Source organism: Adiantum capillus-veneris, chromosome 30 (genome assembly GCF_014529385.1).
Source record: "Adiantum capillus-veneris isolate H3 chromosome 30, ASM1452938v2, whole genome shotgun sequence".
Lineage (NCBI taxonomy): Eukaryota > Viridiplantae > Streptophyta > Polypodiopsida > Polypodiales > Pteridaceae > Adiantum > Adiantum capillus-veneris.
Genome location: NC_140960.1, coordinates 104,479,143 through 104,495,482, shown reverse-complemented (window position 1 = coordinate 104,495,482; position 16,340 = coordinate 104,479,143). Strand labels below are relative to the sequence as shown.

At 41.2% G+C, this 16,340-nt stretch overlaps 1 protein-coding gene across 1 annotated transcript; it reads left to right on the top strand.

Annotated features, from left to right (window-relative positions):
- The first annotated feature begins 7,423 nt into the window (after positions 1-7,423).
- On the top strand, positions 7,424-12,391 carry LOC147418560 (CASP-like protein 1B1). Its single transcript, XM_086506849.1, has 3 exons — positions 7,424-7,948; positions 8,347-8,482; positions 12,120-12,391. Exons 1-3 carry the CDS (start codon positions 7,551-7,553, stop codon positions 12,318-12,320), a joined length of 735 nt encoding a protein of 244 aa, XP_086362975.1. The 5' UTR covers positions 7,424-7,550; the 3' UTR covers positions 12,321-12,391.
- The last annotated feature ends 3,949 nt before the right edge of the window (positions 12,392-16,340 follow it).

Genomic DNA, 16,340 nt, shown 5'->3' with positions numbered 1-16,340 from the left:
CGCTCTACTGTAATGTGTAGAGCATAGTGAGTTCTTATTAGGTTTTTACAAAAGAATATGTGTACATACCTGGCGGCCCGCCCACTTACCTGGGCGACCACATTGGGCTTTATACTCCAACATCTTCCACACTCCTTTCTAAGCTTCCACAAGAGAATACATCTCTCTCAGCTGAGCTCACAAGCTCCCATTGCATTCTCACAAAGCTTTCAAGCTTTCGTGATCTCTCCAATGCCGAGAGTGAGCGAGCTATCGCCTAGAAGCTCTCAAAGCCGTCGTGCTCCCCACCATTGCCAAGACGTAACTCTGATACCAATTGTGAGTGCGTGAATGTGGTGCGTATGCGGAGTGAGAAGGAGAGAGAGAGAGAGAGAGAGAGAGAGAGAGAGAGAGAGAGAGAGAGAGAGAGAGAGAGAGAGAGAGAGAGAGAGAGAGAGAGAGAGAGCGCAGGATGTGGGTGGAGAAGCCTCTAGAAGTAACTCAGTGTATGAGTGAGGTGATCCTTATTCATATGTATAGAAAGAATAAGGAAGTGTGTATACACAATGGGTGGTCAGACATTGGACGTCCGGCCCAGGAAAAGGCGCAACGCGTTTACCCCAACAAGTCGTGCCCTTTCCCATAGTCTTTATGTGTTGTCCAAGAAAACGCATAGGCATGGAGGTTTGGATGCAAATAACTAACCTTACAGTTTTGTCGAGGTGGAGTCTTGCTTGTCTATTTGAAATATCTAATGTTGTGAATACATATGCTTCTTGTGGCACACATTGCAAGAATAAAAAATTGCTCATCCCTAGGTTGTATGTAAATCATGCTATAAGCTGCTCCTATTGTGAAGATATGTTAGTATGCCTTGGTTTGCTCTTGATCTTCATCTTGCAAGAGCATGCAATCTCAACAATTGCATCTGCTGAATATATAGCTTTTCTTTTGGCCAGTATTGAGAGGAGGTGTTGGATGCGACTAGTAGGGCAATGTAGTATTATTCATATGATTTCACAAGTGACATAGCAATGGAGTACCTTGTTTGTCCTCTTAAAAGGGATGGTTAATCCTCATTGAGCTCAATTTCAAGATCCTCTTCAGCATCTTCGTCTTGATATAAGAGTCCAGATCCAATGGAATTATAATCCAAGACCCTTGACGATATGAGCTCGGGAGGGTTACCCAATAATTATGTGACTATCACGTGAGTGCACCAGAAGGGATTATTAAAAAAAAAACTTCTCACATTTTCACATATAGAAGGGTGCCATAAAATGGAATCTTAAAAAAAATTACAAATTGAAGAGGAAAAGGGTGTATTTCATTTGTCAAAAATTCACAAATATGGAGTTTTAAAAATATTCCTTGAACGCGCACGATATACACAATTTATACATAGTGACCCCCTCGAGGATATGAGTTTCTTAGCTTCCCATCTCTTAGGTGAACTCATTCTCTTTAGTGGTTGCCTAGAACTGCCATTTTCATCCTCCTCTTTGATGATGATCCTAGATAGCCCTTTGTGATCTATTGAAGGTTGATTCATGCTGGAAATATTTGATCCCTCATCCAACGAGCTTTTTTACTTGGTTTTATATGTAGGAGATCTTGCGGTGTCTTTTGATCCATCTACCTCATGCAAAGGTTACTTTTATTCCTAGTCATGAAAACAACCTTAATGCATACCTCTTCATCTCTCTTCACAATATATTTTGCATAAGCAATCATAAATGTGGCACAACAGAGGATTAAAGGGGCCTCATGAGTTGCACCAAACAACTTAAGCGATGAGAATTTCGACACTAGCAGGAGCTTATCGCCCTACTTTTATGACGTCAACAATCAATACAGGCAATGAGAATGTTATCTTACCTATCGCAACTCGACAAGGGGTTTTGTGCCTTGTTGTGGAGTGAAACGAGATAGCCACAATGTGTTTTGCTTCCGATGTTGAAGGGGTTGTGGAATAGGGGGTTTTTTACATACTGATGCACAACAGGGTAGTAATGGCAGGGGGGGATGACTGTGTAACGGGGAGGTTCCCTTTTCCTTTTTTTCCCAAATTTGGAAGGAATGAATCTATATGGGAAATTAATTCAATTTACGTGAAGTGGTGAGTGTGCTTTGTGGATGCTCAATGAGCACTCAACTAGTTTGAGAAGGGGTAAAAGCCTTCTAATTTGTTACATGAAGAGAGCCTACCATGATACTCTAATCTTGTCCAACATGTAATGCTTGTGACTCTGACTATTGGATATGGTGTAGGGAATGGTCATCCACTGACAATTTCCTGAAAGAAAGGGCGACCACATGTGAACGATGGATGCAAGAGGAGCCATGGTGGGGAGCATTTTCTAAAAGGAATGGTTAGTGGATGACCATTCTCAATTGTCAATGGTTGTGGGGGTGTGTGGCCAAATTCCAACAGTGGAGGCGAATGGTGATGTTCAACCTGTTGAGTTATCAGCTCCAACGTGTTCACATTCTGTTGTAGGAGGGGCTTTTTTGAGCGTTGATGTGGCTTGCCATTAATGGCATGTAGATTGTGTGTGCCTTCTGCCATTCCACATATTAAGTTAGTATCCATCTAAGGGCTCCTGGCAAAAATTACGGGGTAGAATTGACATTGAATGAAGGGATCTAATCAGCTACCCCCACCCCCTGACCTTGACAAGATTGTGACCATTGTCTCACTGCACCTCTATGGAACATCTTCCAAACTAATGTGGCTCTAGACCACGTGGTGGACCTTGTTTTAAATCCCTTAGGGCTAGTTCAAACTCCACATGAGTCGAGAATCTCATTTTTCTTTGTTGGAAGAGAGCAAGAATTTGTATTAAAAAAATGAAAAGTTACAAGTGTGCCTCACTAAAAGGAAGAGAGGCATCCCAAAAAAGAAAATGAAAAAAAGCATTACATAAAAAGGGGAAAAGGAGACAACTCTCATTTGATTGAGGGTAAGTATTGAAATCCTTGTGAGGTCAAGGATGAAAGGGAATGTGTTGTCAACGAACTTGAGATGAAAAGTGGCTTCATTCTTTGAGTCCAACATGACCATAAGTATGAAAATCTCCACACGTTCCACAAGGGGATATCCAACCTTAAGCACTCTCTCTGAACATAACTTGATTCTAAACTATTGACGATAAAGATATTTCCAACAGATCTACACAATCTCAAGCTTACAAGCATTGTGTTGGCAATTCAAAATTTTTTGACCCAAATCTTCAATGCCATTGCATCTTTTACATTTTCAATCTCCCACCTTAGCTTGTAGAGTTTTTCTACATGTCCAAATTCCTTGGCAGAGTATTAACCATGCTAAAAATCCATGCTTGATATGTAGGGCAAAGCTCCATACACATTTGAACTGGTATATCCATTGCTTAGAGCTCTAACTAACCTCCCATTTCCTATTGAGTCTTTTCCTTATAACTTCATCAAAATTTGGGATTTTGTTGACGCTATTGTAGGATTTCCAAGACCAATGTTGTAGAGTGTTGTTTTGCTATGTACAATACAACCCTCTAGCTCTAGGGATTTCAGTTCTATCAATGTGCACACCAAGTTAAAAATACAACCATGAGATAGGTTATAAGAGTTAAGTGATTTGTATAGGGGTCATCCACTCTCCATTTGATTGAAGTTCCTTCCATATTCTCACGTGCTTCAATGGACAAAGATCTTTGAATGAACTTTGGGATGCATCCTAACCAAACAAAATCTTGCATTAAAATTTGGGAGGACACCACATAGTTTGGAGGAATGTGTAAACCCTTTTGAATTTCAAACCAAGAATTCCATGTTCAGACTGCTAGCTGGCTACAAATGGGTTAATTTTAAAACCAAAGGTAATGGTATCCCATAGAGCAATATTTGACCAAGCCTTGTAGTCTTCCAAGTAAGATTTATTTATATCTCTTTTCAATAAACATGCCCAAAAGTCTTCACTGGAGACTTCTCTAACAATCCATTTACCTGCTAATTTAACCGACATACATTCCAGGTTTAAAATACCCAACCCGCCTCTGGCTTTGTGCATACAACAAGTTCTCTAAGCAACTTTAGGAATTTTCTGTGTATCTTCTGAGGAGCCCCATGAAAATTTCCTTGCAAGAGAGATAGCTTGATTGAGTTGGAACTTTGTAGGTTTCTAACATGATAGAAAGTAGATTAAACAAGGTAACAAGTAGTGGTTGAGCACAAAAGTTCTTGCAAATAGATTAGGTTGAAAAGAAGGCCACATGATGACTTTTTTCTTGAAATTGTTAAGGACCAAATTCCACCTTTGAGACATTGAGACCTTGAAGGCCATAGGAATTCCTAGCAGCTTGAATACATGTCCATCTAGGATTTCTTGACATCTTGCTGACAATTGTAGTGATTGATAAAGGAATATCATCATTAGAGGCTTTTACACCAATCTTATGGTGATTTATTTGGGAGCCACTAGCTAGGCATAAGATGTTTAAGCATTCCAAGAGAGTATTTAGAGACTCTTGATCAGCTTTGCACACTGCATTAGTGTCATCAACAAACATTTGCAAACATAGATCCACATCAAATCTAGCAATTTTTATCCCTCTAAGCTTACCAACTTGCCTCTGCTTTCTGACGAACCATCCCAACAATAGCAAACAGAAGGGGAGCAAAGGGGCAACCTTGTCTCATAGATCTCATAAGAGTGATATTATATGTCAAGTCCCCATTTATTACAATTTTTGCATATGCATTCCCAAAAAGAACATGCACAAATCTTATAAATCTTTTGCCAAAGCCCATATCAGATAAGGACTGCAATACAAAATCCCATTCAATCATGTCATAAGCTTTGTCAAAGTCAACCTTTAAAAAAAAAAACCTCATGTATAGACACTACAACATGTTCCACATCTTCCCACAAAGATATGATAGCATCAAGAATAAATCTACCTTTAATAAAACCTTTTTGTCCCTTCAAAATAATGCTATCCATGAAAGGACTAAGTCTCCTAGCTAAAGAGAGAGAAAAAATCTTATATATTGAAGTCAGACATGTGATGGATCTCCAGTTGCTGAGATCCTCCTTGCAGCCTTTTTGTGGAGGAGTTTAACCACCCCAATTTTATATATAGATAGGAAGATCTTGTTTCCTAATAGCTTCTTGCCACACTAGCATAAGGTATGGGGTCAGAAAGTCCTTGTTTTGTATATAGAACTCATTGGGAATGCCCTCAATTCTAGGACTTTTAATAGCATAATAGATTCTTTAAACTCACCCTTACAAAATGCAATTAATTTTTGCCCTTATAACTTCAATTTCAAACAAAGACTGGTCAAGGAGGGACCAGTCAGTTTTGTAAGAAATCTTAGCCCTCAATAGATAAAAAAGAACATGCTTATGATAAAAATAAACAATGAGGCATCAAACTTACATTTAGATTATCTTTGTAGAACATTTACTCACATACACACTTTACCCAATCTGGATGATATGAAGCATTCAACCAGATGGTTTTTGTTAGGCCTAATGTAAGACCGCAGGGGACTAGACCATGCAACTCACCACCCAACCGTGTCCTATATAAGGCCCTGCAAATAGTAGGACCCCTTTACCGCATGTCCGTCCTAGCCCTTGGCCAACCCGGTCTTTGGGGTGTTAACAAATTTTATCTTCTTTTCATGGAGAGATATGCTTTCTTCAAGATCTAGTTGTGAACTAAACTCCAAATTTGAGACGATCTATTCTTAGTTGCAGCACTGATTGTGTCTCTAGGAGTGGTAATTTTAGGGGTATGACCCATATACTATATAATCACTCCATAGATGTTGAGGGTCACAGTATGAACTCATCATAGTTGTACTTTCAAGGAAAGACATTCGCAATCTACCAAGGGGTAGTAAACAGAGTCTAAACCAAGGGGTTTAATAGTCCAGATTTTAACCAAGGGTTTTGGATTGCAAAGGCAACACCGAGGGTTACCAATCCAATACTACTTGATTTTCACTAATCTTTCAGTTAGTGTTACTAGGCCTTTTCAGGTAGGAGATTTGATCATGTGGGTGTGACTATGGGTAAGTGAACGTTATGTTCAACCTAGAAGTACGCATGTGATTTGGTTTTATTTTATCTTTGAATAATATTTTATTGATTTCTTCCAAGTAGGATGAATAATATGCTATGCTTTCATCCATTTTACTCTTTAGAGACATGACAAGGTCATGTAGGAGTAGAGTATTTTGGGTCGTAGTGTCCGAAGTACATTTTTGCATTATGCAGATATGGACATGTCTGTAGGGTTTGTTTGGCACATGTTGTCACAAGAGGAGCAACATGGTCCAAGAACTCAAGGAGTTCGTTTTAGCCAGTGTGGAGCAAGCATAACGAGGGTCCTTCTCACTCATGTCACTGAGTGTTTACAGTTATCTCAACACACAAGTACATCTCGTACTTGGACATCCTTAACTAAGATATATTCGACATGTGGAGAATACAACATGTGGAGAATATGAGTCTCTAGGACTGACACGGGTGCCGTGATTTCAATTATGTGTCGCGACAAAGTCCCTAGGTGCTAGTCAAATCCGTTCACTAGACCATTTTGAGCATATTGTATTAGGAACAATTTCAATGGCCAAAAATTGTCAAATACTTAGTAAGACTTGATAAGGTTAGAAGTATTGTTAAACAACTTTGACGGATGATTGTTTATACACGTAGCAAAGTTCTGTTCTATCAATGAACTAGTTTATTTGATACCTAGATGTGATGGATTTTCACATTCTATTATGGTCTAAATATGTTAGCATGGTTTTCAAGTAGAAATTATTTATTTCTTTCCCTGTGCGCTAAGAGCATAACATTAGCCATAAGTATTGGCAAGTACGGTTATGGATATGCAAGTTTGGATCAGTTTTTGTTGAATGCATGCACACTAGGTTTTATGGGCCACAAGCCCCTGCGCAAGTCTACCGCATACTGCATCGGTGTAATCGGGACTTCATGTGCTTGGAGTAGCCAATCTTCACTAATTGCCTACCGTTTTGGATGAAGGCTTGTAGGTCAACCACACATCTCCCCAACTTTTGTGGGATTGACTTGCCGTCATCTCCAATCGGAGCTATTCACAAAGTATGTGTGCATGCTAGCACCAAAATTCACCCCTATCTGAAACTAACCTTAGTAAATTGGATACTCAGCTATAATGCAATAGATCCCTTTGTCCCACGGTGTGATGACGACTAACGAGGATAGTAGTCTTCAAACTAGAATACCTTTAGCCTGGATTTAACATAGGTGGAAGGTGAAACTACTCAGCGAAGGCTTTTAATTTTACGACCTAGATTGCAAGTTGCATTCGGCTTACTAGGATTTTAAGATCCGCTGCCAGTTGTACGTGGGGGTGGGCCAAGCCACCGAGAAGCGCCAATAGGTTGGTGTGCATTCAGTGCTCGCGGGGGAAGGAGTGTGTGCACTCACTGCAATGTGTGCAGCAAATGTAAAAGTTGAGAGAGAGAGAGAGAGAAGCTGAAAGCATCATCCAGTCCGAAAGCTTGTACCGGAAGGAGGAGAAAGCGGTGAAGGGATGGCGGCCTACGGCAGCTATGAACAGGACGGAAATTACAGGGGGCCACACTGGGACACGCAATTTGATACAATGAACCTGGAGGCGCCGGTGCGGGTAGTGAGAGAAACGCCGAGGCCGGCTGTGGGCGGGGAGGCGCTGAGCGCTGGCTATGTTCCAGCCGGTGCCGCGAATGTGACCTCTGCTGGGCCCCCACCGCCTCCGCCCGCTGCCGCTGTTCCGGCTGCAAGCCGCTTGGACGCGGGCCGCATGCCCCGTGCTTTGGTCATTACCAGCCTCGTCCTCCGCGTGGCCGCCCTCCTGGCCCTCATCGTGGCCGTGGCCGTTCTCGCCTCCGACTCTCGCAGCACTACCGACTACAACAGTAGCGTCTCCTTTTCTACATTTTCCTCGACGAGGTACGGCTCTGTGATTTCCGCCTCTTCTTCTCCATTCTTTCAGAATTGAGCCTTATAATGTTGCGCGCTTGAAAACAGTAACTTGGTTTACAAAAAGGTTAGTAAGACGTGTTATATATATCTATATCTTTTTTTTTCTAAAAGCTCACAATCGTGAGTGATTATATTAGAATGTCAAAGAGAAAATTACAGACCTACCTCAAGCTCATAGCACATAGTTATATTTTAATAACTTGGTTTACATTGAGGCCACTATATCTAAAATATTTCATGGGAAAAAGGGTTTTATTATCTAATCACACATAGCATATATATATATATATATATATATATATATAGAGAGAGAGAGAGAGAGAGAGAGAGAGAGAGAGAGAGAGAGAGAGAGATTTTTGATACAGGTATGCTATGGCTATAGCCATTGTAGGGGCTGTCTACTCAATCTATGAGACAGTGTCAATCTCAGTGCGGTTGGGTACAGGCCATCTTCTACTCCCTGGGAAATTCTCCCTCTACATATCTTACATTGGTGATCAGGCATGTTTCCAAACTTTACTTTTGTTTTCAAGGGTGCACTCGTAAAGGGTTGTATTTTTGTATGTATAAATAAATAAATAAATAATTATATATATATATATATATATATATATATATATATATATAATTTTATTTTATTTTTCAACAAGACGCTCCTGGCTCCATAGGTTATGCCCAACTTATTTTACTACGTCCATAGCTCCATAGCCTTTTGTTTATGCAATAAATTATCAAAATATTTTGCACAGGTAACCTTCAACCCATTTAGCCTTGCTAGTGTTCATTTTTACACTTGCTACCCATCGTGCAAGTGCAATATCTCTAAGTGATTCAAAAACACCTTCTTGCTATAGATAATTCCCTTTCTTGTGGATGCTAACTCCTTGATGCCGTCCGAGGCAATATGTGAGGGGGGCACGGTTTGATTGTGCATATAGAGTAAAGAGGCTCTCTTGTGCTTCCTCTTGGTGGGTGTTGTAGGTGAACCTATGGAGGTAGCACTCATAAGGCCATTGCAATAGTTTGCAAGTAGAGGCACACCTCCACCATGATTCATTTGAGAGAGAGAGAGAGAGAGAGAGAGAGAGAGAGAGAGAGCATTAATCATTAGATGAGAAAGAGACCTCACCTATCAAACAAAATCATTGTACTAATACTTTTTTGAAGCATTCATGATGTAGTGTTGACGATGGTTAAAGGAGGTTTTTGGTGGAGAATAATTTTGTCTCCGAACTTGTGAAACCAAGCCAACTGTGTGTGTGTGTGTGTGTGTGGAGTCAAGTCTGCATTGAGAATCAAGATCCCTTGCCACCTTGCGTCTAAATTTTGTCCTCTTGTTGCTAAAACATGTGGTTATCGAGCCTTTGGGTTACGTTTTTCCAATACCGCTCTCTTATGGTGTATGCTTTGAGCCCCATGACTTACTTGCCCATGTTTATTGTCTACCTGAACTATCATTGGATGGACCCCCTTTTTGCGCTTTAGTGAAGACACTCATCTTGTCAGTGATTGTTGTGATAGAGTCTCTTCTTCTTCTGACTTTGAGAGCTATGAAAAAGTGAGCCTGGTTGGGGGGTTTGGGTTTGAGGGCAAGCTCTCTAGCCAATTATCGGGTCTTATTAATCTCCTTAGCTTGCAAATCAGTGAGACGCGCCTTGGTCTCAAGCCATCTTTGTGTGCTCTTTCTCAAGAGCTCTCCCTTCTTACTTTCTTTTGGAGAGCTTTTCCACTTCTTCCTTAAGTTCCTTGTTGGCAACCTCGCGAGCCTTCTCCACTTTGGGCCTTGCACATTTTATCGTTGACTGGGTTCTACACACCCTAGAGGGCCAGGCTTGGGGTTTTGCAGCTTCCATATCGTGCCTTAGGCTAGGGATCTAAAGAGAGAGTCCTTAAAGAGATGATCCCTAGCTTCTTCTTCTTACCTTGTGGGGAGCAAGTGTCATTGCTAGCTCTGGATATGTGGAGCTTTAGAGGAAAGTGATCCGACATACTCTTGGAGGTATTGACACACAGCACCACGGGGGGAAGCCAATCCGCATGATGGGAGATGTAACACCTGTCCAGATGGGATGTTGTATATTGGTATATTGGAGGCTCGTGTACTAAAGTTAAACCAAGAGAGCTACTCCACGGACCTGCATTCCACAGATCCAGTAGCACCCATTTCTCGCAAAATGCTTGCCATTTGGATTTTTCAGAGCCAACCAGTAGACTAGGCGACCTCATCTTATCCTTTCGAGCTTCCACCATGTTGAAGTCACCCATGATGCACAAGTCTCCTTCAAGAGGCTGATCCCTGAGATCCACCCAGAGTTTTGGCTCTCCCCTTGGCATCACTGGGAGCATAGATGCTAATAACGGTGAAGGAGTGGTCTGCCCACTTGATCCTTACCCCAAGGGCTCTTCCTGAGGCATGGTTAAACATAACTTGGGGCTCAAGCTTCCTGTAAAAAATGAAGAACACCCCACTATGCCCCAGAGCGCCATCTCCGTAATACATCAACTTATTTCCTATTGCCCATTTCCTGTAAGAAGAAGCGTGAAGATGGTGCTCTTGAATTAGCCAACAATTCATATCTACTTTTTTAACCTCCTCCCAAATGAGAGCGCTTTTCTTGGGAGAATGTATGCTTTCTTGGGAGAATGTATGCCCTTCACATTCCAAGATTGAATATGAAAGTCATCCATTATGGGAAGAGTTGGACAAACTCCTCCACGTTCGGAGAACCACACCTAACCACCTCTGTTTCGCTCTTCTCCTCTGCCATAGTCAGCCGAGAGGAGGTAAGAAATTCCTTTGGATCCCTGTGCATAAGCACCTCAAAGGTGTTAATGAGATTGATAGGGGCTTCTTGCAAGCCTGGCTCATCCCTTATTCTAACCCTTAACAATCCCACTAGATCCCTCAATTTTTGTACTTTTTATTAAAAGATGTTAGAGCTGGGTCTGAACACGGGCATGTGAGAGCTTGTCCCTATGTCGTCCAAGCTATTTTTTCAAGCTGGGTTCATATGTTGCTACTTCTTCCCCTTTTCTTACAGCAAGGGGTTGCAGTGGCTAGCCCCATCCTCCCGTCGCCCCTCAGCTATGAAACCAAGTCGACAGCTGACGTCTCTCTCTCCCCAAGGTGCTGTCGATATTCTGCATCCAAGAACCCTAAGAAAAAGGAAGAGCCCTCTTGATCGGCATGCTATTGGTCATGGTCCTTTGGCAGAGCATGCAAGGCGGGCGACAAGAAGGAATCTTGTGAAGATTCCTATGAATGGGGAATTTCCAAAATGTAGGGGCACATTCTTGACTATCTTTGATAGTAATACGCATATACACATAGTAACATGCATTTTTTGTCCGAATGAGTCTTTAAACCTTTAGTGAGTTTCAATTTAAAGATTTTGAAAACATCTAAATATTAACAAGAAATTAGGAAGGACTTTTACTTATTTACTTAGTTAACAAAGCAATTATTTTCTTTTAATTGTATGCGCTCTCATATGTTAGTATACAAAAGAGTGTGTGTGTGTGTGTGTGTGTGTGTGTGTGTGTGTGTGTGTGAGAGAGAGAGAGAGAGAGAGAGGTGCTGCAAAATGAGAAAAAAAGAAAACAAATATATATTTTGTTAAGGCTTGCTCATGATGTAAACGACCATATAAAGTTGCAATTTTTTCAAAATGAAGAGAATCACACATGTAATTTTTAAACAGATGTTGTATTTGAACATATAAAAATGTATATATGCATCTATAGAACACAACCGTATACTCACTCTCTCTCCCTCACACTCAAAATGTGGTGGTGTGAGTATAAAGGAATGTGTGGTTGTGTATTTGAGCATTCGCACGCCCATACATGTTTCTCATGCCTCTCTATGCGCATGCACATAGAAACACACATCCGTGCACGCCCGTACATGTTTCTCATGCCTCTCTATGCGCATGCACATAGAAACACACATCGGTGCACGTAATTGTATTAGTATTGATGTGGTTGTGTGTGTATCACAAGTACATATATATGTGTGCTTGTATGTAAATGTGTGTACATTCTGATTGATATGCTATCTTTGAGTGCAAATTTTTGTGTTTGTCTATATGAAGAGGGGGATATCATTTTTAAACACACTATGAGTCTTATAATGCAGATTGTTATCGCTTTGTTGCTCACGGGTGGGAGCGCTGCAACTGCCACCTTGAAAGATCTATCTAATGGCGGAGTATGTGTTGAGCTGGGCAATTTTTGTGATCAAGGTGGGGGTGCAGTTGCTATGATCTTTCTTGGATTCTGCTTCCTTGCTGCGAGCTTAGTCATCTCGTCATTTTGTATCTATAAGAATAGGAGTTGATGAAACACAAAGGGAACATTTGGATTGTGTGCTCAAATTTTGAGCTATTAAAGCAAGATTGTAGATTAACATTCTTTTTTTTGCATTGATATTAGATTATTTGTGTGGTAGTGGTTTGTACGAAGTTGTTAAAACATCTTTCTCTCTCTCTCTCTCTCTCTCTCTCTCTCTCTCTCTCTATTGTTACCACAATGTTAACACCCCTTATTTTATCTTCTTCTCTCGCTTTTCAAGCTAACCTTGAAGCTAGCTATATAATGTTAAAACAAAAAATATGAGAAAGTTTTCCTTTTTTATTTGCAGTCATAAAGAAATTTACGTATGTATATATAAACATCATACAAGGCATTCTTCCCTTCTTAAGGCATTCTTTCTTAAGGCATCTTTCTCTTGTATATATAGGACAAAAAATTCATGAATCTTTCTCTAAAATTTGTCCTTCTATTATGAAAAGAAGTAAAATAGGGTAACCATAATGGAAGGGTGTATATTAAGTTGCCTATCTAATTTAGACATGGAATGAGTTGGTCTCTTCAAACAACTATTCCAGGTTGGGTTGAGTTAGCTATGTTAGTTCAAGCAGGCATAATTCAAGCAACAAATCAGACAAACACACTACTACTGAAATTGAATTGGAAATAGTAGCTGAATTGGAAACGACACATAGATAGAAATTGTATTATATTCAGATCAAATCGTACAACTAGAATAAAGTACAATATGAGCCAAAGGATTGCTCTAAGCTTGTCGACAAAAGAGTACAAGAGCACACTGAGCTCCAACACACTAAAGTCAAGAATATAGTACAAAAGCATGTCACTGTCCAAATCCTCTCCGTCAAATGAAGTAATGACCCCTATTCATAGGTGCCAGATTGGGTTTCTGACTAGATGTCCACTGTGTAGTTACCACAGTAATTGGCTCAATAATTACCAGTTTAGGTGCCAGTCTGAATTCCCACATGGGGATTGTTCCCACCGTCTACATTTCCTTCCCCCTTACTTAGAGTTTTGGAATATATCCATTTTTTTAAAGATGACCAAAATTTAAGGTATGTTTCCTTCAAAGGGTATGGATCCACCCCAAATTCTTCCAACCTTTAGGTATGTTGCTAGGGAGGAATGAAAATCCACCCAATGTCTCACCAAAATGGCTTACCCCTGGCCAGTGTCCACCTTCTTACCAACTGAGGCAAGCCTCTCATTTCTCAATGCTTGTGAGATCACTGACGTATTGAATGTCATCCACACTTTTTATCTGAAGCCTTCTTCCTTGTAGGTTTCCAGATAACCCTGGGTGGAGCCCGAATTGGTGGGCCAATAGCTTGAGCACTGGTCGAAGGTGATCAAACATCAAATGGGCCATTTTATCTAGGTCCTTCATCTCATTTCCTTCCCCATAAGTGAGCAAGTAGACAATACCCCAATTTCTCTTGACTTTGAGGGCTCTATAGAAGTGATTTTGATTAGCCTCCTTCGGGTAGAGGTAGGTTTCTCTGGACAAGATTTTGGCCTTCCTCACCTCATCCAATTGGTAGTCGATCAAGTCTCCCTTGGCTTCAAGCCACCTTCTATGCTCCTCTTCTGAGGTAGACCCATCTTATTTTTTAGAGTTTAGTAGCATAACTTCATTGGCAAGGTTCTAGATGCCCCTCACAAAATTTCTTTCTTCTGGGGTGTGCAATTTTGATTGCTTTGTGAATATTCTTAGCAAAGATATCCCAAGCCTTAGGGATTGATGCTTGCACATCTTTACAAAGCTTTCTCATTGCTTCAAGACCAGGCTTTTAAATAGAGGGTCTTTGAACAAATGGGTTTCCATAGAAAGCAGCTTCTTTGAGCCTTGTGGACAATAAGCTTCTTCTTGTTTTTTTTTTTTTGGATACTTAATGGCAGGTGATCCAACAAGCACTGTGAGGTAACCACCTTCATCTAGAACAATGACAATAGCTAGTCAGCTTGACAATAGCAATAGCAACGATCCAGTCGAGATGTCATGTCTTCATACTGTAGACATGTACATGAACCTAGCATGTCATTCTGTTGGGGGTACCATCGTAGAATAGCTCCAACGACCAACAAAATTATCAATCTGGAGAGATGAGCTACGCGGCTAAGGGCATGGAAACACTCATACGATTAGTGAGATAATCATGGAAACACGAATGGTGACTATGAGATGAGCTTCTCGGTCTATGGAGGAGCTAAGACACAATGATCGGCAATCTCCACATCCACTTCCCTTATTCTCCAATCAACCCAATCACACACATTAACGATTGCAAGACGCACACAACACTAATCCTATCATGCAACACACTGATCACAAGCACACACACATAGATCTATGAAGCACCACACTCCAATCAAACCTACATGCACACACAAGCAAAAGAGGGCAATCAAACAAAATTAGAGAGGGATTAACCACTAATTAGTTACGATCTAGCTAATCAAAGAATCATTAGCAATCACAAGAAGCATGAGAGAGGCATAGTGAAAGAGAATCAAGCATTGATTAGTGTTAATCAAGTCTCATGAGAAAGGAAAAGCTCAAGGACTCCATAGCCACACACCTCAAGAGCTCTCACCAAAGAGTGTTATCAACAAATGAGCTTGAGAACCCTAATTTCTTTTACACACTGCCTTATATATCTATGGTAAAAATATGCATTTTTAGAGCACCCACCAAGGCCTTTAGGGCTCCACCATTTACTAAATCTACGACCTAGTCACACTAATTCAAATGTTCTTTACAACATGGAACTCCCATTGAGCGCGTAACACATTAAAAATATTACAATGGCTTGAAATAAATCGAGAATTTACAATACATGACCATTTTGGGAAATGTGAAAGATGTGTTACTCCAATCTTTACTGCTTCTTCATGTTGATCTTCGATGTGCATCTGTAAGGCTCAGGCCTTTAGCAGCTTCAGTTAACTCACTTCGACTCAGTTAACATTCCCCCCTTTCGATTTTAGTGCCCGTCCTTGGGCACTGTTGACAAGTGTCCATGGAGGCTATGGAAGGTTTATGATTGGTTGTTGATGTGCTGATCGTTTTTATTTGTTGTTGGATTTGTTGATAAGGTTCAATTAGCTACAGCAGGTCATGCTTCCTTTGCCCTCCAACTGCACACCATCCTCCCTCCTCTTCAACTTTTAGTAAACCTTCCCTCAACACTGTATGAGGTTCCTCTATTCAAGGGCTTTGTAGTTGCAAGCCTTAGGAGCCCTGCTTTTTCCACTGACGGGACGTCTACCATGGCCGCCTCCTTCAAACCTCCCTCCAGGTCTTCTATAGTGCCCCTTGGAAGCCTCCTTCTCTAAGTGACCACCCCTTATGCACATGCCTTCTTCTGGCGGCTTCTCTACAGCCATGATTAGTCCTTGTAGCCCCCCTTCAGATGAAGCCCCTCCTCTCCTTGTGCTACTTTTGGTCCTCCTCCTCTCAGCATGTTGATGGCCTCCTGCAACTCCTCAGACTCGGAACCTCCTCTCTCTTCTCTGACTTTCTCTCCATCGAGCTCCCCGCACTACCATTGGATATCTCTTTTGAGGCCGCTCCCCAGTTCCCCTGAGCCCTTCTTGCTATGCATAAACTATCATCCTTATTGACCCTCCATTTTGATGGATTTATCTCACCAGGCCCTTACGGCCCTCTTTTCTCGTCACTCCATTCCCCTAGATAGCACTCCTCTTGCCAACGCGCTCGGCTCTAAATTGGTGGCACTCCTTATGCATCATGCAAGCAGATAGCTACCTCCCAAGGCGGCTCCACGATGGCTCTTCACCCAGCTGGCATACTTGCCATCGTCTTGTGTAGTAGCGCCGCCATATTCTACAATAGCTCGTATTATATTTCCCTTAATATGGTGTGGTTGGCTTTATATATATTAAAAAAAATACTTTGGTTTGCTTTGGTTAACACCTCCATGATGCCGATGGTAAAAACAAAGCTCCTTCATGGTTTACATATCGATCAAGGCATTTCTTTCCACAAAACATCTTCCTCTTT